Source organism: Oncorhynchus mykiss, chromosome 14 (genome assembly GCF_057628025.1).
Source record: "Oncorhynchus mykiss isolate SJ-2025 chromosome 14, ASM5762802v1, whole genome shotgun sequence".
Lineage (NCBI taxonomy): Eukaryota > Metazoa > Chordata > Actinopteri > Salmoniformes > Salmonidae > Oncorhynchus > Oncorhynchus mykiss.
In genome coordinates, this window is record NC_143035.1 from 30,897,564 (window position 1) to 30,924,329 (window position 26,766).

A 26,766-nucleotide genomic window follows, 5' to 3' on the forward strand; every position below is an offset into this window, starting at 1 on the left:
TTTAGCAGATGTTATTGTGGGTGTAGCGAAATGCTTGTGTGACAAGAAGCTAGGGTTAGGGTTGTCTTTTATTCTGAAGTCAAATTCAATGAAAAAAGGAGTCAAGAGAAAACATTTTCTATAATATAGATTCTATATAGGAATCAATGTCCTAAAACAAATCCCCCTTGGTTGGTAATGTAATTATCTGATTTAGCACCACTCTTGAATGCATGGCTAATTCATTTCATAAAACACATTCCAAAAGGGACACTTTTTTAATATATATTTTTTTCATATCCTATGCTGGTCAACGCATGTTTTCTTCCTCGTGACGTTGAAAGGACGTATCCGTAGTAACCTGTCCTGTCCAATGCGTGCGCCCCCTCAGAGGTTCCAGTTCATACTGTAAACTGTCTTTGGTTCAAGGTTTGGTTTCGGTGACAGCGCTCCGCTCTATCGGGTTTTGAGAGCCTGGAATACGGGTTACTGAGGCGGAAAGCCGCGTTGTAGAGAGCCAAGATGATGAATATGTGGAAAGTCCGGGAATTGGTTGATAAAGCGTAAGTATTTTCACTATATCCGAGTTCAACACTTGAGTTTACCTGTTTGAGAGAGACACGTACCCAACACTTTGACGTCACGGAGCAGCAGGAAGCTAGTTAGCTTCAGTAGCAAGTTGTAACAGTCAGAACACGGGACAAAATCTACTTTTTCGCCATTCGACTTTTTAACCATTTTAATCTTGTCTGGAACTATCCGACGAGCGATTGATAACGTAACTTTCTAGCCGCGTTATCTGTTTTTAGAAAGATGACATGGCTGTTATCCAGCTAGCTAATTATCTAGCGTAACGACGTTAGATTGAAATAGTTTTTTGCGCAGTTTCACAGTCAGTTTGGTTAGCTAGCAAGCACATTTACTGAGCTAGGGAATTGGCCAGCTCAAAACCAAACGTATGCACTTACGTAAGGGGAAATCTTTCTGTAAACATGGGTACTATTAGTTGTGGCAAAGGCCTTGAATGCTAATTGGATGTATTCTGACAAGCCAACTTCCGGGTGTGAAAGTAACAAGCATACCAACCAGAACTTTTTGCTTTTCTCATGTCTCAGGTCTATCAAAACGGCCACATCTCAGTTGACATAACTATAATAAATTGCTATATATATATATATATTTTTTTTTACAAAGTATAGGATGATCCAAGTAAGCCTAGAACACCTGCATATCTCACTCAAACGTCTGCCTAGCTACCTGTATACTTGTTAGTATGCTAGCTATAGGCTAAATTCTAAAAACAATAACAATACATTTGACTGGAGTGTATGTTTGTTATGGGCCTCTTGCATTTGCAAAATGGAGGAGCTTTGCATGCAGAAGCAGAAAGTTGGAGCCTAGATCACTATCAGTCACTCTGTTGACAGTACAAGAGAGAGCACTGTAATGTGTAACTCTGTAATAAACAATTACTTGCTGAATGCAACTATAGATTGATTGGACAATCAATAGGCAATGTCACACTTCATACAGTTGCATTGTGAAGACATTTCTGTTGCTACATTATTAGCTAGAGTAGCTCGCCAGAGTTTGATTAAAAATAAAGTTATCTGCAAGTGTGTCCCAAATGGCACAGTTTTCCCTAAATAGTCCACTGCTTTTGACCAGGACCCATAGGGAATAGGATGCCATTTGGGACAGAAACTAAGAGTGGATTGCATAGCCCAGTTGCATTGCATGGCATTCATGGGAATAAACCAGATTAGCCTAGACCTTGTACAGTCGCTGTCAGCAGAGATTGAAACTAAAGGCTTGAACGAATGGCTGAATGGTTCCACCTCTGAGCAAGAGCCACACCTGGTTTAGCCGGCTTATTGTTTTCTTTTGTCCTCCTCTCGTATAGTTTACTGTCCCTCACTGCTGAGTAATGACCTGAGATAGACCGTACAGCACACACACAGGCCTACCGTAGAGCTCTGGGAAGTAGTGGGAGAATGCAATCTCCACTTAAAAGCTTTAACAGCTGGTTTGGTGAGCTTTGGCAACAGCAGAAGCGCACAGTTCCTGTCCAAGAACACATTCCTGCAAAAAAGTAGAGAGAGAGAATGATTGAGACAACTTTTTAAGTGTTTCCCAAACAAGCACATATATTATTCCTCAATAATGATGGATCAGCTCCTAGAGGGATATTACCACCTATGGCTGCAAAAACACTGATGTGGCTTGTTATGCTTAACCAATACTAATGCACTAAATCACAGATTGGGTACGTCATTGCGCACATGTTGTCACACATCATGAAACACATTAAGTCAACATTGCGTTATATAGGTCCATGTAGCCAATGTATATTTTATTGCAGTCATCTGTTTTCATTTGAATCATCATTTTTATCCTTCTCTTGTTTGTAAACATTGCAAATACTGTAGCAACGTTGTATTTGTAGTCAACTTCCTTCTGATCTTGATTCTACAGTGCCTTCAGAAAGTAGTCCCACCTCTTGACTTTTTGTACCTTTTTTCCCTTTAAAATAGATACAATTTAGAAGTTGTCACTGGCCTACACAAAATACCCTGCCCATAATGTCAAAGTGGAATTATTTTTTTATGTTCACAAATTCATTTAACATAAAAAGCTGAAATGTCTTGAGCCAAAAAATATTCAACCCCTTTTGTTATAGTAAGCCTCAATAAGTTCATAACAAGTCACACAATAAGTTGCATGGACATCTCTGTTTGCAATAATGGTGTTTAACATGGTTTTTGAATGACTACATCATCTCTGTACCCCACACATACAATTATCTGTAAGGTCCCTCAGTCAAGCAGTGAATTTCAAACACTGATTCAACCACAAAGACCAGTTAGGTTTTCCAATGCCTCCAAAGAAGGTCACCTATTGTTAGATTGGGAAACTGCTCAGGGATTTCACCATGAGGCTAATGGTGACTTTAAAACAGTTAGAGTTTAATGGCTATGATAGGAGAACATTGAGGATGGATCAACATTGTAGTTACTCCACAATACTAACCTAATTGACAGGGTGAAAAGAAGGAAGTTTATTCCAGAACATGCATCCTGTTTGCAACAAGGCACTAAAGTAATACTGCAAAAAATGTGGCAAAGCAATTCACTTTTTGTCCTGAATACAAAGTGTTATGTTTGGGTCAAATTCAATACCACTCTCCATATTTTCTAGCATAGTGGTGGCTGCATCATGTTATGGGTATGCTTGTAATAGTTAAGGACTTGGGAGTTTTTCAAAATAAAAAATAAACATAATGGAGCTAAGCACAGGCAAAATCATAGAGGAAAACCTGGTTCAGTCTGCTTTCCACCAGAGGCTGGGAGATGAATTCACCTTTCAGCAGGGCAATAACCTAAAACAGAAGGCCAAATCTACTTTGGAGTTATAATTCTTTTATTTAACCTTTTTTTTTTTTTTTAAACTAGGCAGGTCAGTTAAGAACAAATTCTTATTTACAATGACGCCTACCCTGGCCAAACCCTGTAGTGACAGGGACTGTAGTGACGCCTCTTGCACTGAGATGCAGTGCCTTAGACCACTGCGCCACTCGGGAGTTGCTTACCAGGATGACGATGAATGTTCCTCAGTGGCCTAGTTACAATTTGGACTTATGCTGAACAAAAATCTAAACGCAACAATTTCAACGATTTTAGTGAGTTACAGTTCATAGAAGGAAATCAGTCAATTGAAATCAATTAATTAGGCCCAAATCTATTGATTTCACATGAATGGGCAGAGGTGCAGCCATTGTGAGGGCATAGGCCCACCCACTGGGGAGCCAGGCCCAGCCAGTCAGAATTGGTTTTTCTCCACAGAAGGGCTTTATTACAGACCAAACTACTCCTCAGTTTCATCAGCTGTCTAGGTGGCTGGTCTCAGACGAACCCGCAGATGAATAAGCCGGTTTTGGAGGTCCTGGGCTGGCGTGGTTATACGTGGTCTGCGGTTGTGAGCCCGGTTGGACGTACTGCCAAATCTACAACAACATTGGAGGCGGGGCGGTATATAGTAGAAAAATGTACATTCAATTCCCTGCCAACAGCTCTGGTGGACATTTCTGCAGTCATCATGCCACTTGCAAGCTCCCTCAAAACTTGAGACATCTGTGGCATTGTGTTGTGACAAAACATTTGTGGCCTTTTATTGTCCCCAGCACAAGTTGCACCTTTGTAATGATACGCTTCTTGATATGCCATACCTGTCAGGTGGATGGATTATCTTGGCAAAGGACAAATGCTCACTAACAGGGATGTAAACAAATTTGTGCACACATGTTTTGAGAAATACGTTTTTTTGGGGTATGGAACATTTCTGGGGTCTTTCATTTCAGCTCATGAAACATTGGACCAACACCTTACATGTTGCATTTATATTTTTGTTCAGTATAAATCTGCTTGAAAATCTATGTAAAGACTTGAAAATGGATTTAGCAATGAGCAACATCCAATTTGACAGAATTTTAAGAATTAAAAAAATAAAGAATAATGGGCAAATATTGTACAATTAGGTGTGCAAAGCTCTTAGAGACTTACAGCTATGAGTCTTTCTGGGTAATTGCTGCCAAAGGGAATTCTAACAAGTATTGACTCAGTGGTTTGAATTCTGGGTAAATCTCTAAGAGCTTTGAACACCTGGCTTGTGCAATATTCAATATTTCTGTATTTAATTTTCATTACATTTGCAAAACATTTCTAAATATGTTTTCGCTGTCATTATGGGGTATTGTGTGTAGATGGTTGATATTTTTGTTGTTGAATTCAGGCTGTGTAACAAGAATGTGGAATAAATCAAATCAAAAATCAAACCAAATGTATTTGTCACATACACATGGTTAGCAGATGTTAATGCGAGTGTAGCGAAATGCTTGTTTCTAGTTCCGACAATGCAGTAATAACCAACGAGTAATCTAACCTAACAATTCCAAAACTACTACCTTATACACACAAGTGTAAAGGGATAAAGAATATGTACATAAAGATATATGAATGAGTGATGGTACAGAACGGCATAGGCAAGATGCAGTAGATGGTATCTAGTACAGTATATACATATGAGATGAGTAATGTAGGGTACGTAAACATTATATTAAGTAGCATTGTTTAAAGTGGCTAGTGTCGTGGAAATTTCCTCTCTTTACCAAATCATGAGAGCAAACCACACACAAGTCAGAGTTAGTTATCACAAAGTCCATGTTTAATTATATGAGCTCTATCACAACCCTGTGACTCTCAGATCAATTCAGTGTCTATCAATGAATTCTCTGAGAGTCCCTTACACATTGCAACTGAGATCCTTTATAGCAAAGACACACATAGCCAGACAGCATAGGCATAATTTATCGTTCAGCTTTGTCTCCTAAACTATGTTCTTTTCTCAAACTCAGAACCATAAACCAATCCTCCATATCAACAGGCATATATCAAATCCATCCTATCTTGACAAGATCACAGAGACACACTGACTGGCACACAGACATTGTGGAGCCAAGAGATACACGCTTGACCTCTCTCCGGCCCAAGCAACTTAGTCTTGACATAGAACAGATACTGCAACCCCGCCACAGTATTATACAAACACATTCTGATGAGAATTAACTTAAACATATGATGAATATAAAACATCTTACCTATGTTACCAACTAATTCTGATTATTCTCCAACACTAGTGATACATTTTGCATCAATTTCCATTATTAAAGTGGCTGGAGTTGAGTCAGTGTGTTGGCAGCAGCCACTCAATGTTAGCGGTGGCTGTTTAACAGTCTGATGGCCTTGAGATATAAGCTGTTTTAAAGTCTCATGGTCCCTGCTTTGATGCACCTGTACTGACCTCGCCTTCTGGATGATAGCGGGGTGAACAGGCAGTGGCTCGGGTGGTTGTTGTCCTTGATGATCTTTATGGCCTTCCTGTGATATCGGGTGGTGTAGGTGTCCTGGAGGGCAGGTAGTTTGCCCCCGGTGATGCGTTGTGCAGACCTCACTACCCTCTGGAGAGCCTTACGGTTGTGGGCAGAGCAGTTGCCGTACCAGGCTCTCCATTGTGCATCTGTTGAAGTTTGTGAGTGCTTTTGGTGACAAGCCAAATTTCTTCAGCCTCCTGAGGTTGAAGAGGCGCTGCTGCGCCTTCTTCACAACTCTGTCTGTGTGGGTGGACCAATTCAGTTTGCCTGTGATGTGTACGCCGAGGAGCTTAACTTTCTACCCTCTCCACTACTGTCCCGTCGATGTGGATAGGGGGGTGCTCCCTCTGCTGTTTCCTGAAGTCCACAATCATCTCCTTTGTTTTGTTGACGTTGAGTGTGAGGTAATTTTCCTGACACCACACTCCGAGGGCCCTCACCTCCTCCCTGTAGGCCGTCTCGTCGTTGTTGGTAATCAAGCCTACCACTGTAGTGTCGTCCGCAAATTTGATGATTGATTTGGAGGCGTGCATGGCCACGCAGTCGTGGGTGAACAGGGAGTACAGGAGAGGGCTCAGAACGCACCCTTGTGGGGCCACAGTGTTGAGGATCAGCAGGGTGTTGTTACCTACCCTCACCACCTGGGGGCGGCCCGTCAGGAAGTCCAGTACCCAGTTGCACAGGGCGGGGTCGAGACCCAGGGTCTGTCGTTTAGCTTACCTTAGCTTTCTTGGGAACAGGGACAATGGTGGCCCTCTTGAAGCATGTGGGAACAGCAGACTGGGAAAAATAATTGAATGAATATGTCCGTAAACACACCAGCCAGCTGGTCTGCTCATGCTCTGAGGATTCAGCTGGGGATGCCGTCTGGGACAGCAGCCTTGCGAGGGTTAACACGTTTAAATGTTTTACTCACGTCGGTTGCAGTGAAGGAGAGTCCGCAGGTTTTGGTAGCGGGCCGTGTCAGTGGCACTGTATTGTCCTCAAAGCGGGCAAAGAAGTTATTTAGTCTTCCTGGGAGCAAGACATCCTGGTCCGTGACAGGTCTGGTTTTCTTTTTGTAATCCGTGATTGACTGTAGACCCTGCCACATACCTCTTGTGTCTGAGCATTTGAATTGTGACTCTACTTTGTCTCTATGCTGACGCTCAGCTTGTTTGATTGCCTTGCGGAGGGAATAGCTACACTGTTTGTATTCGGTCATGTTTCCGGTCACCTTGCCCTGGTTAAAAGCAGTGGTTTGTGCTTTCCGTTTCACGAGAATGCTGCCATCAATCCACGGTTTCTGGTTTGGGAATGTTTTAATTGTTGCTATGGGAACGACATCGTCAATGCACTTTCTAATGAAGTCGCTCACCGAATCAGCGTATTTGTCAATGTTGTTGTTGAAAGCAATGCGGAACATATCCCAGTCCAGGTCTTCAAAGCAGTCTTGAAGCGTGGAATCAGATTGGTCAGACCAGCGTTGAACGGACCTGAGCGCGGGAGCTTCTTGTTTTAGCTTCTTTCTGTAGGCAGGGAGCATCAAAAATGAGTCGTGATCAGTTTTTCTTAAAGGACTGCGGGGGAGGGCCTTATATGCGTCGCGGAAGTTAGAATAGCAATGATCCAAGGTTTTACCAGCCCTGGTTGCGCAATCCATATGCTGATACAATTTAGGGAGTCTTGTTTTCAGATTAGCCTTGTTAAAATCCCCAGCTACAATGAATGCAGCCTCGGGATATGTGGTTTCCAGTTTGCAAAGAGTCAAATGAAGTTTGTTCAGGGCCATCGATTTGTCTGCTTGGGGGGGGGGGGGGGGGTATATGGGAGTTGTGCGCGATGTGCCCGTCTCCGGAGCCTGACCAGAAGACTGCTTCGTTTGCCTCGTTTGCCTCTCCGGAGCCTGACCAGAAGACTGCTTCGTTTGCCTCTTTTACGACGTCATTGCTTTGGGTCGCAGGCTGGGATCCATTCCGTTGTCCTGGGTGGAAGGCAGAACACAGGATCCGCTTCTCGAAAGTCATATTCCTGGTCGTACTGATGGTGAGTTGACGTTGCTCTTATATTCAGTAGTTCTTCCCGACTGTATGTAATGAAACCTAAGATTACCTGGGGTACCAATGTAGGAAATAACATGTAAAAAAACTAAATACTGCATAGTTTCCTAGGAACGCGAAGCGAGGTGGCCATCTCTGTCGGCACCGGAAGTGTTATCTATCCCTCTATCCTATCATCTATGTATCTATCCCTCTATCCTATCATCTATGTATATATCCCTCTATCATATCCTCCTATCCTCTCTGTATCTATCCCTCTATCCTATCCCTCTATCCTATCATCTATGTATCTATCCCTCTATCCTATCATCTATGTATCTATCCCTCTATCCTATCATCTATGTATCTATCCCTCTATCCTATCATCTATGTATCTATCCTTCTATCCTATCATCTATGTATCTATCCTTCTATCCTATCATCTATGTATCTATCCCTCTATCCTATCATCTATGTATATATCCCTCTATCCTATCATCTATGTATATATCCCTATATCCTATCATCTATGTATATATCCTTCTATCCTATCATCTATGTATATATCCCTCTATCCTATCATCTATGTATCGATCCCTCTATCCTATCCACTATGTATACAGTGCCTTGCGAAAGTATTCGGCCCCCTTGAACTTTGCGACCTTTTGCCACATTTCAGGCTTCAAACATAAAGATATAAAACTGTATTTTTTTGTGAAGAATCAACAACAAGTGGGACACAATCATGAAGTGGAACGACATTTATTGGATATTTCAAACTTTTTTAACAAATCAAAAACAGAAAAATTGTCCGTGCAAAATTATTCAGCCCCCTTAAGTTAATACTTTGTAGCGCCACCTTTTGCTGCGATTACAGCTGTAAGTCGCTTGGGGTATGTCTCTATCAGTTTTGCACATCGAGAGACTGAAATTTTTTCCCATTCCTCCTTGCAAAACAGCTCGAGCTCAGTGAGGTTGGATGGAGAGCATTTGTGAACAGCAGTTCAGTTCTTTCCACAGATTCTCGATTGGATTCAGGTCTGGACTTTGACTTGGCCATTCTAACACCTGGATATGTTTATTTTTGAACCATTCCATTGTAGATTTTGCTTTATGTTTTGGATCATTGTCTTGTTGGAAGACAAATCTCCGTCCCAGTCTCAGGTCTTTTGCAGACTCCATCAGGTTTTTTTCCAGAATGGTCCTGTATTTGGCTCCATCCATCTTCCCATCAATTTTAACCATCTTCCCTGTCCCTGCTGAAGAAAAGCAGGCCCAAACCATGATGCTGCCACCACCATGTTTGACAGTGGGGATGGTGTGTTCAGCTGTGTTGCTTTTACGCCAAACATAACGTTTTGCATTGTTGCCAAAAAGTTCAATTTTGGTTTCATCTGACCAGAGCACCTTCTTCCACATGTTTGGTGTGTCTCCCAGGTGGCTTTGGCAAACTTTAAACAACACTTTTTATGGATATCTTTAAGAAATGGCTTTCTTCTTGACACTCTTCCGTAAAGGCCAGATTTGTGCAATATACGACTGATTGTTGTCCTATGGACAGAGTCTCCCACCTCAGCTGTAGATCTCTGCAGTTCATCCAGAGTGATCATGGGCCTCTTGGCTGCATCTCTGATCAGTCTTCTCCTTGTATGAGCTGAAAATTTAGAGGGACGGCCAGGTCTTGGTAGATTTGTAGTGGTCTGATACTCCTTCCATTTCAATATTATCGCCTGCACAGTGCTCCTTGGGATGTTTAAAGCTTGGGAAATCTTTTTGTATCCAAATCCGGCTTTAAACTTCTTCACAGTAGTATCTCGGACCTGCCTGGTGTGTTCCTTGTTCTTCATGATGCTCACTGCGCTTTTAATGGACGTTTTGAGACTATCACAGTGCAGGTGCATTTATACGGAGACTTGGATTCCACACAGGTGGATTGTATTTATCATCATTAGTCATTTAGGTAAAAATTGGATCATTCAGAGATCCTCACTGAACTTCTGGAGAGAGTTTGCTGCACTGAAAGTAAAGGGGCTGAATAATTTTGCACGCCCAATTTTTCAGTTTTTGATTTCTTAAAAAAGTTTGAAATATCCAATAAATGTCGTTCCACTTCATGATTGTGTCCCACTTGTTTTTGATTCTTCACAAAAAAATACAGTTTTATATCTTTGTTTGAAGCCTGAATGTGGCAAAAGGTCGCAAAGTTCAAGGGGTCCGAATACTTTCGCAAGGCACTGTATATCCCTCTATCCTATCCACTATGTATATATCCCTCTATCATATCCTCCTATCCTCTATATATCTATCCCTCTATCCTATCCACTATGTATATATCCCTCTATCCTATCCTCTATGTATATATCCCTCTATCCTATCCACTATGTATATATCCCTCTATCCTCCTATCCTCTATGTATCTATCCCTCTATCCTGTCATCTATGTATATATCCCTCTATCATATCCACTATGTATATTAACCTCTATCATATCCTCCTATCCTCTCTGTATCTATCCCTCTATCCTATCATCTGTGTATATTACCCTCTATCATATCCTCCTATCCCCTCTGTATCTATCCCTCTATCCTATCCTCCTATCCTCTCTGTATCGATCCCTCTATCCTATCCTACTATCCTCTATGTATCTATCCCTCTATCCTATCCTCCTATCCTCTCTGTATCTATCCCTCTATCCTATCTTCTATGTATATATCCCTCTATCCTATCCACTATGTATATTACCCTCTATCATATCCTCCTATCCTCTCTGTATCTATCCCTCTATCCTATCATCTGTGTATCTAAAAAACAAAATACTGCATAGTTTCCTAGGAACGCGAAGCGAGGCGGCCATCTCTGTCGGCGCCGGAAGTCAAGGGGTGTGAATACTTTTTGAAGACTATGTTTATAGCGGAGATCTTCTTTGAATAAAATACCTAACAGTGTACTTTGGCTGCTCTACGAGTGGTCTGGATTTTAAGAGCAACATTACTAACGAAGGCTCTGGGAAACACCTTGGAAACGAGGTGGGAAACAAGGGCCTTGAGTAGAGATGTAGAGATGTTGTGAGTGGGAAAACGCCCATCAGAGTACAGCCATCAAGGGACTGGCAATCCTGTGTCGAAGTCTTGCCGGCAGTCACATGGAAACATTGTTACAATATTAAATAAATAGGCCCAAAGACTTTATTTGTACTAGTTACAGCATGAATGAAATTGGTGCGTGTATTGAAGAGAGACGTGCAATGAAACGGAAGCCGTTGCCATATTGTGTGTCACAGATTACACACATAGATATATACACACACACACACACACACACACACACACGATCAGAGGCTTCCTTTTGATCAGGTTGATATGTGGGACAGAGGAAGCTAGCAAGTTTCTGAGAAAAGATAACTGTCTTGTCTAAATGTTAGGCTATATCACGTTAAGGTTTTTCACTACGTTTCAAAGTGCCATTTCCTGGTTGCTACAATTCTAATTGTCGGCCTAATCTTTGTTTGTGACAAAACAAGTAAGTGTAGTGTAGAGAATCATTGTACCATCTAAACCGCTGTGAAATAGATTTTCCAAAACCAAAAATATTGTACATTCAGCTGTTTTTGAAGCTGGTGTACAAAACCAAAGGTAAAATATGCAAAAACGAAACTTGAGGACGGGAAGCATAGAAATAGCGCCCATAGAACAGATCTACCGCTTCTTAGACTCGCATCTATAACATACATTTCTATGGGAATTTGATTGGGTCGCTCCAGAAGTTACATATCTCAGCTTTAAGAACTCATAGGCTATTTGAATTGCTCTTAGCACCAACTAGCCCTTTACTAGTTATTAAGAGGATGATATTTTGTAACTTTGACATTACAACAGTCACTCTCTGTCTTCTACAGTACTTTACACTACAAGCCTTCAGAAACACAGAGCGGGTGTGTCCTCTCTCATCTCCTCTCAGTTGTCTGTCTGACAGGGCCCAGTAAGAGGGTCCTTGTGGCCCAAAACATTGGCCTGCTTTGTGTCTTCAATTCCGCTGCTCTGCTAAATCTATGCTCTGGGTAGAAGTTGTAGGCACAGATCTAAGATCAGCTTATCCTCTAAATCCAAACTTTAGCAATAAGGGATTGAAAAACTGACGGACCTCACTGCCTTCTGTGTCCTACTGCATGGGGTTATAGCTGAGCAGAGAGCTGAGTCTTACTGCATGGGGTTATGTCTGAACGGAGAGCTGAGTCTTACTGCATGAGGTTATAGCTGAGCTGAGTCCTACTGCATGGGTTTATGTCTGAACAGAGAGCTGAGTCCTACTGCATGGGGTTATGTCTGAACAGAGAGTTGTGTCCTACTGCATGGGGTTATAGCTGAGCAGAGAGCTGAGTCCTACTGCATGGGGTTATGTCTGAACAGAGAGCTGAGTCCTACTGCATGGGGTTATGTCTGAACAGAGAGCTGAGTCCTACTGCATGGGGTTATGTCTGAACAGAGAGCTGAGTCCTACTGCATGGGGTTATGTCTGAACAGAGAGCTGAGTCCTACTGCATGGGGTTATGTCTGAACAGAGAGCTGTGTCCTACTGCATGGGGTTATGTCTGAACAGAGAGCTGAGTCTTACTGCATGGGGTTATAGCTGAGCAGAGAGCTGAGTCTTACTGCATGAGGTTATAGCTGAGCTGAGTCCTACTGCATGGGTTTATGTCTGAACAGAGAGCTGAGTCCTACTGCATGGGGTTATGTCTGAACAGAGAGCTGTGTCCTACTGCATGGGGTTATAGCTGAGCAGAGAGCTGAGTCCTACTGCATGGGGTTATGTCTGAACAGAGAGCTGAGTCCTACTGCATGGGGTTATGTCTGAACAGAGAGCTGAGTCCTACTGCATGGGGTTATGTCTGAACAGAGAGCTGAGTCCTACTGCATGGGGTTATGTCTGAACAGAGAGCTGAGTCCTACTGCATGGGGTTATGTCTGAACAGAGAGCTGTGTCCTACTGCATGGGGTTATGTCTGAACAGAGAGCTGAGTCTTACTGCATGGGGTTATAGCTGAGCAGAGAGCTGAGTCTTACTGCATGAGGTTATAGCTGAGCTGAGTCCTACTGCATGGGTTTATGTCTGAACAGAGAGCTGAGTCCTACTGCATGGGGTTATGTCTGAACAGAGAGCTGTGTCCTACTGCATGGGGTTATAGCTGAGCAGAGAGCTGAGTCCTACTGCATGGGGTTATGTCTGAACAGAGAGCTGAGTCCTACTGCATGGGGTTATGTCTGAACAGAGAGCTGAGTCCTACTGCATGGGGTTATGTCTGAACAGAGAGCTGAGTCCTACTGCATGGGGTTATGTCTGAACAGAGAGCTGAGTCCTACTGCATGGGGTTATGTCTGAACAGAGAGCTGTGTCCTACTGCATGGGGTTATGTCTGAACAGAGAGCTGAGTCTTACTGCATGGGGTTATAGCTGAGCAGAGAGCTGAGTCTTACTGCATGGGGTTATGTCTGAACAGAGAGCTGAGTCCTACTGCATGGGGTTATGTCTGAACAGAGAGCTGAGTCTTACTGCCTGGGGTTATAGCTGAGCAGAGAGCTGAGTCTTACTGCATGGGGTTATGTCTGAACAGAGAGCTGAGTCCTACTGCATGGGGTTATGTCTGAACAGAGAGCTGAGTCCTACTGCATGGGGTTATAGCTGAGCAGAGAGCTGAGTCTTACTGCATGGGGTTATAGCTGAGCAGAGAGCTGAGTCCTACTGCATGGGGTTATGTCTGAACAGAGTGGAAGTCAGTAGATAGATCATCCTTGGTCTGGGTAACTGTAGCCTATGCTAGGCCTCGGCCGATATGTTGAATATCAGTGCTCAATATATTCCTATTTCTCTGGTTTTCTTTCAGCCTGGCCAGATTCCCAGTGCTCATGCTTAGTGGGGAAGTTTTTCAGATCACCAATTCTTGCACAATATTTGTTTGTGAGCTATATTTGAACTGTAAATAAAGTTTGACTAGCTAAACAGCCCTGTTTTGCTACCAAGGTCTGGGAATAAGCAGACACAGTTCCCTGTTTAGCTTCCACATTTTATGCTAGCTCCTAGCCTTGACCTTAATAACTGTGATTATGCCTGCTTCGGTTTTTATTACTTTGCAGCTTGTCTGTATCTTTGAAACTGTATAAAACTACTCTTAAAGCAAGTCAATTACAGACTCTACTTAGTAGCTCTGGGCCATGTGTAGCTCTGTACCTCAGACATTGATACTAGGTTGCTTGGGGGCACCCCACCCTTCATTTACCATGAAACAGCATAGCTTCTCTCACACTAACTCAAATCAAATCAAACTTTATTTGTCACATGCGCCGAATACAACAAGTGTAGACCTTATCGTGAAATGCTAACTTACAAGCCCTTAACCAACAGTCCAGTTCAAGAAAGAGTTAAGGAAATAGTTGGCTAATTAACTAAAGTAAAAAATAATACAAAATAACAAAATCAAATAACTAGGCTATATGTAGGGAGTACCGGTACCACGTCAATGTGCAGGGGTACAAGTTAGTCAAGGTCATTTGTACATGGAGGTAGGAGTGAAGTAATTATGAATAGATAATAAACAGCGAGTAACAGCAGTGTACAAAACAAATGGGATGGGGGGGAGGTCAATGTAAATAGTCCGGTGGCCATTTTATTAATTGTTCAGCAGTCTTAGGGCTTGGTGGTGGTAAGCTGTTGAGGAGCCTTTTGGTCCTAGACTTGGTGCTCCGGTACTGCTTGACGTGCGGTAGCAGAGAGAACAGTCTATGACTTGGGTGGCTGGAGTCTTTGACAATTCTTTGGGCTTTCCTTTGACACCATCTAGTATATATGTCCTGGATGGCAGGAAGCTTGGCCCTAGTGATGTACTGGGCCGTATGGACTAACCTATATCGTGCCTTAGTCAGATGCCGAGCTGTTGCCATACCAAGCGGTGATGCAACCGGTCAGGATGCAACCTGCTCCACTGCAGCCCCGTCGATGTTAATGGGGGCCTTTTCCTGTAGTTCACGATCATCTCCTCTTGCTCACATTGAGGGAGAGGTTGTTGTTCTGGCATCACAGTGACCTCCTCCTTGTAGTCTGACTTATCGTTGTCAGTGATCAGGCCTAACACTATTTTGACATCAGCAAACTTAACCTTTCTAGGGTAGGTGGGACGGTAGCGTCCCACCTGGCCAACATCCAGTGAAATTGCAGAGCGCCAAATTCAAAAATACTCAATTCAAATATTTTACTTTCTTGAAAATATGTTATTATACATCAAAATAAAGCTTAACTTCTTGTTAATCCAGCCGCCATGTCAGATTTCAAAAAGGCTTTACGGCGAAAGCAAACCATGCGGTTTTCTGGGGACAGCGTCCCGCATACAAAAACATGAAAAACATTTTTCAACCAGGCAGGTGCGACACAAAAGTCAGAAATAGCGATATAAAAATGCCTTACCTTTGATCTTCTTCTGTTGGCACTCCAAAAGGCCCCAGTTACATCACAAATGGGCCTTTTGTTCGATAATGTCCTTCTTTATATCCATAAAAACTCCATCGCTTCAGTCAATAATCCACCCATTTTCCCTACATCAAAATGAATCCCAATCATTACTAATAAACTTTTCCAAACAAGTCAAACAACTTTATAATCAAACCTTAGGTACCCTAATACGTAAATAAATGATAACATTTAAGAGACAGAAAAATAATAAAGAAGGCGCTTTCTTCCAGGCGCTTGGAAACACTACAGCCAAAATGGGAGCCACCTAGAAAAACTACAATTTCTGGGTCATTTTTCCAAAAACCAGCCTGAATCTTTCTAAAGACTGTTGACATCTAGTGGAAGCCCTAGGAACTGCAATCTGGGAGGCCTTGGCTTTATTATTAAAGTAATAGCCATTGAAAAAAGTGTTAAGCTGAACATTTTTTGTGGGGGATGGTTTGTCCTTGGGGTTTCGCCTGCCATATCAGTTCTGTTATACTCAGGCATTATTTTAACAGTTTTAGATACTGTAGAGTTTTCTATCCAAATCTACCAATTATATGCATATCCTAGCTTCTGGCCCTGAGTAACAGGCAGTTTACTTTGGGCACGCTTTTCATCCGGATGTCAAAATACTGCTCCCTACCCCAGAGAGGTTAATGATGGTATTGGAGTCATGTTTGTCCATGCAGTCGTGAGTGAACAGGGAGTACAGGAGGGTACTAAGTACACACCCCTGAGGGGCCCCAGTGTTGAGGATCAGCGTGGCAGATGTGTTGTTGCCTACCCTCACCCCCTGGGGACGGCCCGTCAGGAAGTCCAGGATCCAGTTGCAGAGGGAGGTGTTTAGTCCCAGGGTCCTTAGCTTAGTGATGAGCTTCGAGGGCACTATGGTGTTGAACGCTGAGCTGTAGTCAATGAACAGAATTCTCACATAGGTGTTCCTTTTGTCCAGGTGGGAAAGGGCGGTGTGGAGTGCGATTGAGATTGCATCATCAGTGGATCTGTTGGGGCAGTATGCGAATTGGCCTTGGGTATCTGGGAGGATGCTGTTGTGTGCCATGATCAGCCTTTCAAAGCACTTCATGGCTACTGACGTGAGTTCTACGGGGCAGTAATCATGTAGGAAAGTGATCTTCTCTTCCTTGGGAACAGATACTATGGTGGTCTGCTTGAAACATGTAGGTATTACAGACTCGGTCAGGGAGAGGTTGAAAATGTCAGTGAAGACACTTGCCAGTTGGTCTGCGCATGCTTTGAGTGCACGTCCTGGTAATCCATCTGGCCCAGCGGCTTTGTGAATGTTGACCTGTTAAAGGTCTTGCTCACATTGACCACCAAGAGTGTTGTCACATAGTCGTACAGAACATCTGGTGCTCTCATTCACGCTTCAGTGTTGCTTGCCTCGAAGCGAGCATAAAAGGCATTTAGCTCGTCTGGTAGGCCCACGTCACTGGGCAGCTTGCGTCTGAGTTTCCCTTTGTAGTCCGTAATAGTTATCAAGTTCTGCCACATCCGACGAGCGCCAGAGGTCATACAGGCACGTGGAGGCCACACACACTACTGAGCCTCATTTTGACTTGTTTTAAGGACATTACATCAAAGTTGGATCAGCCTGTAGTGTGGTTTTCCACTTTAATTTTGAGTGTGACTCCAAATCCAGACCTCCATGGGTTGATACATTTGATTTCCATTGATAATTTTTGTGATTTTGTTGTCAGCACATTCAACTATGTAAAGAAAAAAGTATTTAATAAAAATATTTCATTTATTCAGATCTAGGACGTTTTATTTTAGTGTTCCCTTTATTTTTTTGAGCAGTGTATATCTTACCTTTACCTCCCCCTGTAGAACCAATGTGGTGATGAACTACTCAGAGGTGGAGTCTAAAGTGAGGGAGGCCACCAACGATGACCCCTGGGGACCTTCAGGACAGCAGATGGCCGATATTTCCAGGTAGGGGCGCTGTTCACACACACCCACACTACTTTACAGGAAAAATAGTTATTTAAATTAAATACCGTTCCCATGTAGCTAAACTCTATACCTCTTCCTCTCTCTCTGGCTCTCCCTCTCTCTTCCCACTGCCTCTCTCCTCCCTCTCTCTCTTTCTCTTTCTCTCTTCTCCTCCCTCTCTCCTCTCTCTCTCCTCTCTCTCTCCTCCCTCTCTCTCTGGCTCTCTGTTTGTGTCCTCTCTCCCTCCTCCCTCTCCTCCCTCTCTCTCTGGCTCTCTGTTTGTGTCCTCCCTCCCTCCTCTCTCTCTCCTCCCTCTCTCTCTGGCTCTCTGTTTGTCTCTGTTTGTGTCCTCTCTCCCTCCTCCCTCTCTCTCCCTCCTCCCTCTCTCTCCCTCCTCTCTCTCTCTCTCTCCTCCCTCTCTCTCTCTCCTCCCTCTCTCTCTGGCTCTCTGTGTCCTCTCTCGCTCTCTCTGTCTATTCCCCCCCCCCCTCAGATGTACGTTTATGTATGAGCAGTTTCCAGAGGCGATGAACATGCTGTGGATCAGGATGCTCCGGGAGAACAAGAAGAATTGGAGAAGGGTCTACAAGGTCCGAGAGAAGCTATAACCTGTCATAAGCATGAAAGTTGCACACTATATACACGGAGTGTACTAAACATTAGGAACACCTTCCTAATATTGAGTTGCAACCCCCTTTGCCATTAGAACAGGCTCAATTCATCGGGGCATGGACTCTACAAGGTGTTGAAAGCGTTCCACTGGGATGCTGGTCCATGTTGACTCCAATGCTTCCTACAGTTGTGTCAAGTTGGCTGGATGTCCTTTGTGGACCATTGTTGATACACACAGGAAACTGTTGAGCGTGAAAAACCCAGCAGGGTTGCAGTTCTTGACACAAACCGGTGCGCCTGGCAGCTATTACCATAATCTGTTCAAAGGCGCTTAAATCTTTTGTCTTGCCCAGTTCTCAGTTGTCTCAAGGCTTAAAAATCCTTATTTAACATGTCTCCTCCCCTTCATCCACTGATTTGAAGTGAATTTAACAAGTGACATCAATAAGCGATCATAGCTTTCACCTGGTCAGTCTGTCATGGAAAGAACAGGTGTTCCTAATGTTTTGTACACTCGGTGTATGCTTCTAACAATGTAATCGGTATACCTTGGTTAGATTGGGAGCATATAGACTCTGACTTTCTTTCTTTCTAGGACCAAGACATAAGCCATAGCTATTCAACTCTCTAAACATGACATAGAAGGGTCATCATGAGAAGTTATAACAACAGTTTTCCATCTCTTCTCCCCAGTCTCTGCTGCTGTTGTCCCACCTCATCAGGAACGGTTCAGAGAGAGTTGTCACCAGCTCCAGAGAACACATCTACGATCTACGATCTCTGGAGAGCTACCACTTTGTAGGCAAGTACTCTGCTCTCTCTCTGTCTGCCGTCTCGCTCTCTCTCTCTGTCTGCCGTCTCGCTCTCTCTGTCTGCCGTCTCACTCTCTCTCTCTCTGTCTGCCGTCTCGCTCTCTCTCTCTCTCTGTCTGCCGTCTCGCTCTCTCTCTCTGTCTGCCGTCTCGCTCTCTCTCTCTGTCTGCCGTCTCGCTCTCTCTCTCTCTGTCTGCCGTCTCGCTCTCTCTCTCTCTGTCTGCCGTCTCGCTCTCTCTTTCTCTGTCTGCCGTCTCGCTCTCTCTCTCTCTGTCTGCCGTCTCGCTCTCTCTCTCTCTGTCTGCCGTCTCGCTCTCTCTCTCTCTGTCTGCCGTCTCGCTCTCTCTCTCTCTGTCTGCCGTCTCGCTCTCTCTCTCTCTGTCTGCCGTCTCGCTCTCTCTCTCTCTGTCTGCCGTCTCGCTCTCTCTCTCTCTGTCTGCCGTCTCGCTCTCTCTCTCGCTCTGTCTGCCGTCTCGCTCTCTCTCTCTCTGTCTGCCGTCTCGCTCTCTCTCTCTCTGTCTGCCGTCTCGCTCTCTCTCTCTCTGTCTGCCGTCTCGCTCTCTCTCTCTGTCTGCCGTCTCGCTCTCTCTCTCTCTGTCTGCCGTCTCGCTCTCTCTCTCTCTCTGTCTGCCGTCTCGCTCTCTCTCTCTCTCTGTCTGCCGTCTCGCTCTCTCTCTCTCTCTCTCTGTCTGCCGTCTCGCTCGCTCTCTCTCTCTCTCTGTCTGCCGTCTCGCTCTCTCTCTCTCGCTGTCTCGACTGTGGAGTAGAATCCATGTTAACTGTCTTAAGTACATCTCTGAGTGTTTTGTGATGAAGTGTTAGTTTAGAACCAGACAAAGGGGCCAGTGTTCAGTCAGTGTTGTAGCATTCATAAGCACTGCGTAAACCACAAGCAGCTCTACCACACACTGCTCTGCTCCAAAGCAGAGGTAAATCACTCCCCTCACCACCACGTAGGCTTGTGAACCCAGACTGACAGACTGTTTAACAAGGCTACTCACCACAACCACTGTGCATGTTTATTATTCACACACTGCTGTGGACTTGTTCTGCATTTTGTCTTCTCAAAACATGTTCTCCCACCTGACATTCTGAATACACTGAGCCGCTTCCTACGTTTTGATCTGCAGTCCTGTTGCAGTTTTTAGAGTTCAGTGTTTTTCTGAAAAGGCACCTCTGTTTGTTTATAGGCGAATGGCACAACAGCTGTCTTGAGTCATATCACCAGCTTGTCAATAACCTTCATCTCCCCTCATTTTTACTTGTTCCTCTCCCTCTGTGTAGATGAGAACGGTAAGGACCAGGGAGTGAACGTGCGTCAGAAGGTGAAGGAGATGGTGGATCTAATCCAGGATGATGATAGACTGAGAGAGGAGAGGAAGAAGGCAAAGAAGAACAAAGACAAATACATCGGCGTGTCCTCTGACAGTATGGGGGGAGGGTTCAGCAGATACAGTAAGTCCTCTGACAGTATGGGGGGAGGGTTCAGCAGATACAGTAAGTCCTCTGACAGTATGGGGGGAGGGTTCGGCAGATACAGTAAGTCCTCTGACAGTATGGGGGGAGGGTTCAGCAGATACAGTAAGTCCTCTGACAGTATGGGGGGAGGGTTCGGCAGATACAGTAAGTCCTCTGACAGTATGGGGGGAGGGTTCAGCAGATACAGTAAGTCCTCTGACAGTATGGGGGGAGGGTTCAGCAGATACAGTAAGTCCTCTGACAGTATGGGGGGGAGGGTTCAGCAGATACAGTAAGTCCTCTGACAGTATGGGGGGGAGGGTTCAGCAGATACAGTAAGTCCTCTGACAGTATGGGGGGGAGGGTTCAGCAGATACAGTAAGTCCTCTGACAGAATGGGGGGGAGGGTTCAGCAGATACAGTAAGTCCTCTGACAGTATGGGGGGAGGGTTCAGCAGATACAGTAAGTCCTCTGACAGTATGGGGGGAGGGTTCAGCAGATACAGTAAGTCCTCTGACAGTATGGGGGGCGGGTTCAGCATATACAGTAAGTCCTCTGACAGTATGGGGGGAGGGTTCAGTAGATACAGTAAGTCCTCTGACAGTATGGGGGGAGGGTTCAGCAGATACAGTAAGTCCTCTGACAGTATGGGGGGAGGGTTCAGCAGATACAGTAAGTCCTCTGACAGTATGGGGGGAGGGTTCAGCAGATACAGTAAGTCCTCTGACAGTATGGGGGGAGGGTTCAGCAGATACAGTAAGTCCTCTGACAGTATGGGGGGAGGGTTCAGCAGATACAGTAAGTCCTCTGACAGTATGGGGGGAGGGTTCAGCAGATACAGTAAGTCCTCTGACAGTATGGGGGGAGGGTTCAGCAGATACAGTAAGTCCTCTGACAGTATGGGGGGAGGGTTCAGCAGATACAGTAAGTCCTCTGACAGTATGGGGGGAGGGTTCAGCAGATACAGTAAGTCCTCTGACAGTATGGGGGGAGGGTTCAGCAGATACAGTAAGTCCTCTGACAGTATGGGGGGAGGGTTCAGCAGATACAGTAAGTCCTCTGACAGTATGGGGGGAGGGTTCAGCAGATACAGTAAGTCCTCTGACAGTGTGGGGGAGGGTTCAACAGATACAGTAAGTCCTCTGACAGTATGGGGGGAGGGTTCAGCAGATACAGTAAGTCCTCTGACAGTATGGGGGGAGGGTTCAGCAGATACAGTAAGTCCTCTGACAGTATGGGGGGAGGGTTCAGCAGATACAGTAAGTCCTCTGACAGTATGGGGGGAGGGTTCAGCAGATACAGTAAGTCCTCTGACAGTATGGGGGGAGGGTTCAGCAGATACAGTAAGTCCTCTGACAGTATGGGGGGAGGGTTCAGCAGATACAGTAAGTCCTCTGACAGTATGGGGGGAGGGTTCAGCAGATACAGTAAGTCCTCTGACAGTATGGGGGGAGGGTTCAGCAGATACAGTAAGTCCTCTGACAGTATGGGGGGAGGGTTCAGCAGATACAGTAAGTCGTCTGACAGTATGGGGGGAGGGTTCAGCAGATACAGTAAGTCCTCTGACAGTATGGGGGGAGGGTTCAGCAGATACAGTAAGTCCTCTGACAGTATGGGGGGAGGGTTCAGCAGATACAGTAAGTCCTCTGACAGTATGGGGGGAGGGTTCAGCAGATACAGTAAGTCCTCTGACAGTATGGGGGGAGGGTTCAGCAGATACAGTAAGTCCTCTGACAGTATGGGGGGAGGGTTCGGCAGATACAGTAAGTCCTCTGACAGTATGGGGGGAGGGTTCGGCAGATACAGTAAGTCCTCTGACAGTATGGGGGGAGGGTTCGGCAGATACAGTAAGTCCTCTGACAGTATGGGGGGAGGGTTCGGCAGATACAGTAAGTCCTCTGACAGTATGGGGGGAGGGTTCAGCAGATACAGTAAGTCCTCTGACAGTATGGGGGGAGGGTTCAGCAGATACAGTAAGTCAATCTGGAACACACAGACATACATTGGAGTGTCCTTTACTCTTGTAAAGGGCATACTAACAATCCTTCGCTCTCGCTCTTTCGCTCTCTCGCTCGGCATGGGAAACGTGTACATTGCCAAAGCAAGTGAAGTAGATTATAAAAAATGACTGTAAACATTACACTTCCAAAAGGATAAAGACATTTTAAATGTGTTGTAATGATATGCAAATAGTTAAAGTACAAAAGGGAAAATAAATCAACAGAAATATGGGTTGTATTTACAATGGTGTTTGTTCACTGGTTGCCGTTTTTTTGTGGCAACAGGTCACAAATCTTGCTGTTGTGATGGCACACTGGTATTTCACCCAGGAGATATAGGAGTTTGTCAAAATTGGATTTGTGTTTGAATTCTTTGTGGATCTGAGGGAAATATGTGTCTCTAATATGGTCATCATACATTGGTCAAGAGGTTAGGAAGTGCAGTTCAGTTTCCACCTCATTTTGTGGGCAGTGTGCACATAGCCTATCTTCTCTTGAGAGCCAGGTCTGCCTACGACGGCCTTTCTCAATAGCAAGGCTATGCTCACTGAGTCTGTACTAGAGGTCGACCGATTAATCGGAATGGCCGTTTTTAATTAGGGCCGATTTCAAGTTTTCATAACAATCGGAAATCGGTATTGTTGTGCGCCGATTTGCCGTAATTTTTTTATTTTTATGTATTTTTATTTGTATACCTTTTATTTAACTAGGCAAGTCAATTAAGAACACATTCTTATTTTCAATGACGGCCTAGGAACGGTGGGTTAAACTGCCTTGTTCAGGGGCAGAACGACAGATTTTCACCTTGTCAGCTCGGGGGACCCAATCTTGCAACCTTACAGTTAACTAGTCCAACGCAATAACGACCCGCCTCTCTCTCGTTGCACTCCACAAGGAGGCTGCCTGTTACGCAAATGCAGTAAGCCAAGTAAGTTGCTAGCTAGCATTAAACTTATCTTATAAAAAACAAACAATCATAATCACTAGTTAACTACACATGGTTCATGATAGATATTATCTAGTGTGTCCTGCGTTGCATATAATCTGATATAAGCATTCAATTATCAACTATCCCCCTCTCTCTCTCTCCCCCCTCTCTCTCCCCCCTCTCTCTTCCCCCCCTCTCTCTTCCCCCCCTCTCTCTTCCCCCCCTCTCTCTCCCCCCTCTCTCTTCCCCCCCTCTCTCTCTTCCCCCCCTCTCTCTCTTCCCCCCCTCTCTCTCTTCCCCCTCTCTCTCTCTCTTCCCCCCCTCTCTCCCCCCCTCTTTCTCTCCCCCCCTCTTTCTCTCCCCCCCTCTCTCCCTCTCTCTCTTCCCCCCCTCTCTCCCTCTTCCCCCCCTCTCTCCCTCTTCCCCCCCTCTCTCCCTCTTCCCCCCTCTCTCTCTCTCTTCTTCCCCCCCTCTCTCTTCTTCCCCCCCTCTTTCTCTTCCCCCCTCTCTCCCTCTCTCTCTTCCCCCCCTCTCTCCCCCCTCTCTCCCCCCTCTCTCCCTCTTCCCCCCCTCTCTCCCTCTTCCCCCCCTCTCTCCCTCTTCCCCCCCTCTCTCCCTCTTCCCTCCCTCTCTCCCTCTTCCCCCCCTCTCTCCCTCTTCCCCCCTCTCTCTCTTCCCCCCTCTCTCTTCTTCCCCCCCTCTCTTTCTCTCCCCCCCTCTTTCTCTTCCCCCCTCTCTCCCTCTCTCTCTTCCCCCCCTCTCTCCCCCCTCTCTCCCTCTTCTCTCCCTCTTCCCCCCCTCTCTCCCTCTTCCCCCCCTCTCTCCCTCTTCCCCCCCTCTCTCCCTCTTCCCCCCTCTCCCTCTCCTCCCCCCCTCTCCCTCTTTCCCCCCTCTCCCTCTTTCCCCCTCTCTCTCTTCCCCCCTCTCTCTTCTTCCCCCCCTCTCTCTTCTTCCCCCCCTCTCTCTTCTCCCCTCCCTCTCTCTTCTCCCCTCCCTCTCTCTTCTCCCCTCCCTCTCTCTTCTCCCCCCCTCTCTCTTCTCCCCCCCTCTCTCTTCTCCCCCCCTCTCTCTTCTCCCCCCCTCTCTCTTCTCCCCCCCTCTCTCTTCTCCCCCCCTCTCTCTTCTCCCCCCCCTCTCTCTTCTCCCCCCCCTCTCTCTTCTCCCCCCCTCTCTCTTCTCCCCCCCCTCTCTCTTCTCCCCCCCCTCTCTCTTCTTCCCCCCCTCTCTCTTCTTCCCCCCCTCTCTCTTCTTCCCCCCCTCTCTCTTCTTCCCCCCCTCTCTCTTCTTCCCCCCCTCTCTCGCTCTCTCTTCTTCCCCCCCTCTCTCGCTCTCTCTTCTTCCCCCCCTCTCTCGCTCTCTCTTTCTATCTCTCTCTCCCTCTCCAGCGAGTGACCGGTATGATTCTAGCAGCTCTGGCGGTAATGAGGGAAGCAGCAGAGGGAAGTGGGATGAGGACTGGAAGAGAGACCAAGGCCAGTTTCCCTTCAGTGACAAACTGGGGGAGATCAGTGATAAGATTGGCAGCACCATCGATGACACAATCAACAAGTTCAAGAAGCAGAGCAGAGATGACTCACCAGACAGATTCAGGTAAGGAGAGAGATGACTCACCAGACAGATTCAGGTAAGGAGAGAGATGACTCACCAGACAGATTCAGGTAAGGAGAGAGATGACTCACCAGACAGATTCAGGTTAGGAGAGGGATGACTCACCAGACAGATTCAGGTTAGGAGAGGGATGACTCACCAGAAAGATCCAGGTTGACTCACCAGACAGATTCAGGTTAGGAGAGGGATGACTCACCAGACAGATTCAGGTTAGGAGAGGGATGATTCACCAGACAGATTCAGGTTAGGAGAGGGATGACTCACCAGAAAGATCCAGGTTGACTCACCAGACAGATTCAGGTTAGGAGAGGGATGACTCACCAGACAGATTCAGGTTAGGAGAGGGATGATTCACCAGACAGATTCAGGTTAGGACAGGGATGACTCACCAGACAGATTCAGGTTAGGACAGGGATGACTCACCAGACAGATTCAGGTTAGGACAGGGATGACTCACCAGACAGATTCAGGTTAGGAGAGGGATGACTCACCAGAAAGATCCAGGTTGACTCACCAGACAGATTCAGGTTAGGAGAGGGATGACTCACCAGACAGATTTAGGTTAGGAGAGGGATGATTCACCAGACAGATTCAGGTTAGGAGAGGGATGACTCACCAGAAAGATCCAGGTTGACTCACCAGACAGATTCAGGTTAGGAGAGGGATGACTCACCAGACAGATTCAGGTTAGGAGAGGGATGATTCACCAGACAGATTCAGGTTAGGACAGGGATGACTCACCAGACAGATTCAGGTTAGGACAGGGATGACTCACCAGACAGATTCAGGTTAGGAGAGAGAGAACAGTTCCCCTGGTTGAATTTGCAAGAAAGACTAAGGAAATGTATTAATAACTAAAATAGAGAGCGGGAGGTAGAGCCTTACAAACTGAGGTACAGGGAGAAGTTGGAGCTGCCCTCTGTCCTCCTCATATCACATTACAGTATGTTGGAGAGCTACCCTCTGTCGTCCTCATCACATTACAGAATGTTAGAGAGCTACCCTCTCCTCCTCATATCATATTACAGTATGGTAGAGAGCTACCCTCTGTCCTCCTCATATCATATTACAGAATGTTAGAGAGCTACCCTCTGTCCTCCTCATATCATATTACAGTATGTTAGAGAGCTACCCTCTGTCCTCCTCATATCACATTACAGTATGTTAGAGAGCTACCCTCTGTCCTCCACTATAACATGCCAACCTAGATTCAAGATTGCTGCAGGGCAGTTTCGCTGAGCGTGTTGTCACACTGTTTCAAGTGTTACAATTTTTTTTATTACTTCGCAAAACCGTTATAGGCTGAGAGAGTTGTCCTCAAACAACAGGTAAGATCTAAAATGCTACAGGATCAAAGTGTTAACATTGCTTTGGTTTACAAGCGATTTTATCTGCTGGTTTCTACACGAGGAGACGGGTATGGTGCCCGCCCTGAAAGCCGAGAGAGGATACATCTGTGCTGTGACTAGACACGACGGTCAGGTTTTCCATCTGACGGAGTCTTCTGACCCTCTTGCATTGCTGTGTTTTATGTGGTGGCAGCCGCAGGTCGGTTTCTGCACTGTGACATAACATCTAGATGCGCTGGGCTTCCTAACCCAGGATTTCCCCAACGGGTGGGCTCGCCACCGCTGATTGGCTGGTCTACTGGGCCTGCTGCTGCCTCACTGTGCGGTAGCCTACTGCAAGGCGACTGGGCACATTGACCAGATCCACACACACCTGGCACATTGACCAGATCCACACACACTGGGCACATTGATCAGATCCGCACACACACTGGGCACATTGACCAGATCCACACACACTGGTCGAAATCCCTGTCAGCGCATTTTTATTTTGCTTGGGGGCACTCTTGGTTTCTGACTGCTGGACCTGTAGGCTACAACTGAACATTTTTAGGGAATTTAAGATTTCAAAAGACTGACTCTGCATACTTTTATTTGTTTTATTTTTGTTTTAGTGAACTGTTGGATTCAGTGGTTAAAA

The 26,766-nt window shown here is 45.6% G+C and overlaps 1 protein-coding gene across 3 annotated transcripts in view; it reads left to right on the forward strand.

Moving 5' to 3' along the window:
- The first annotated feature begins 332 nt into the window (after positions 1-332).
- The window catches only part of LOC110489118 (clathrin interactor 1), a 41,550-nt gene continuing 15,116 nt past the window's right edge, over positions 333-26,766 (forward strand). Inside the window, exons 1-6 of one of the 3 annotated variants that reach the window (XM_036943295.2) lie at positions 333-542; positions 17,254-17,358; positions 17,852-17,948; positions 18,664-18,772; positions 20,067-20,237; positions 24,555-24,759. In XM_036943295.2, coding sequence (XP_036799190.1) covers positions 502-542; positions 17,254-17,358; positions 17,852-17,948; positions 18,664-18,772; positions 20,067-20,237; positions 24,555-24,759 — 728 coding nt within the window. In that variant the 5' untranslated portion in view covers positions 333-501. The other 2 variants (XM_036943294.2, XM_090198115.1) reach the window with 2 other exon arrangements.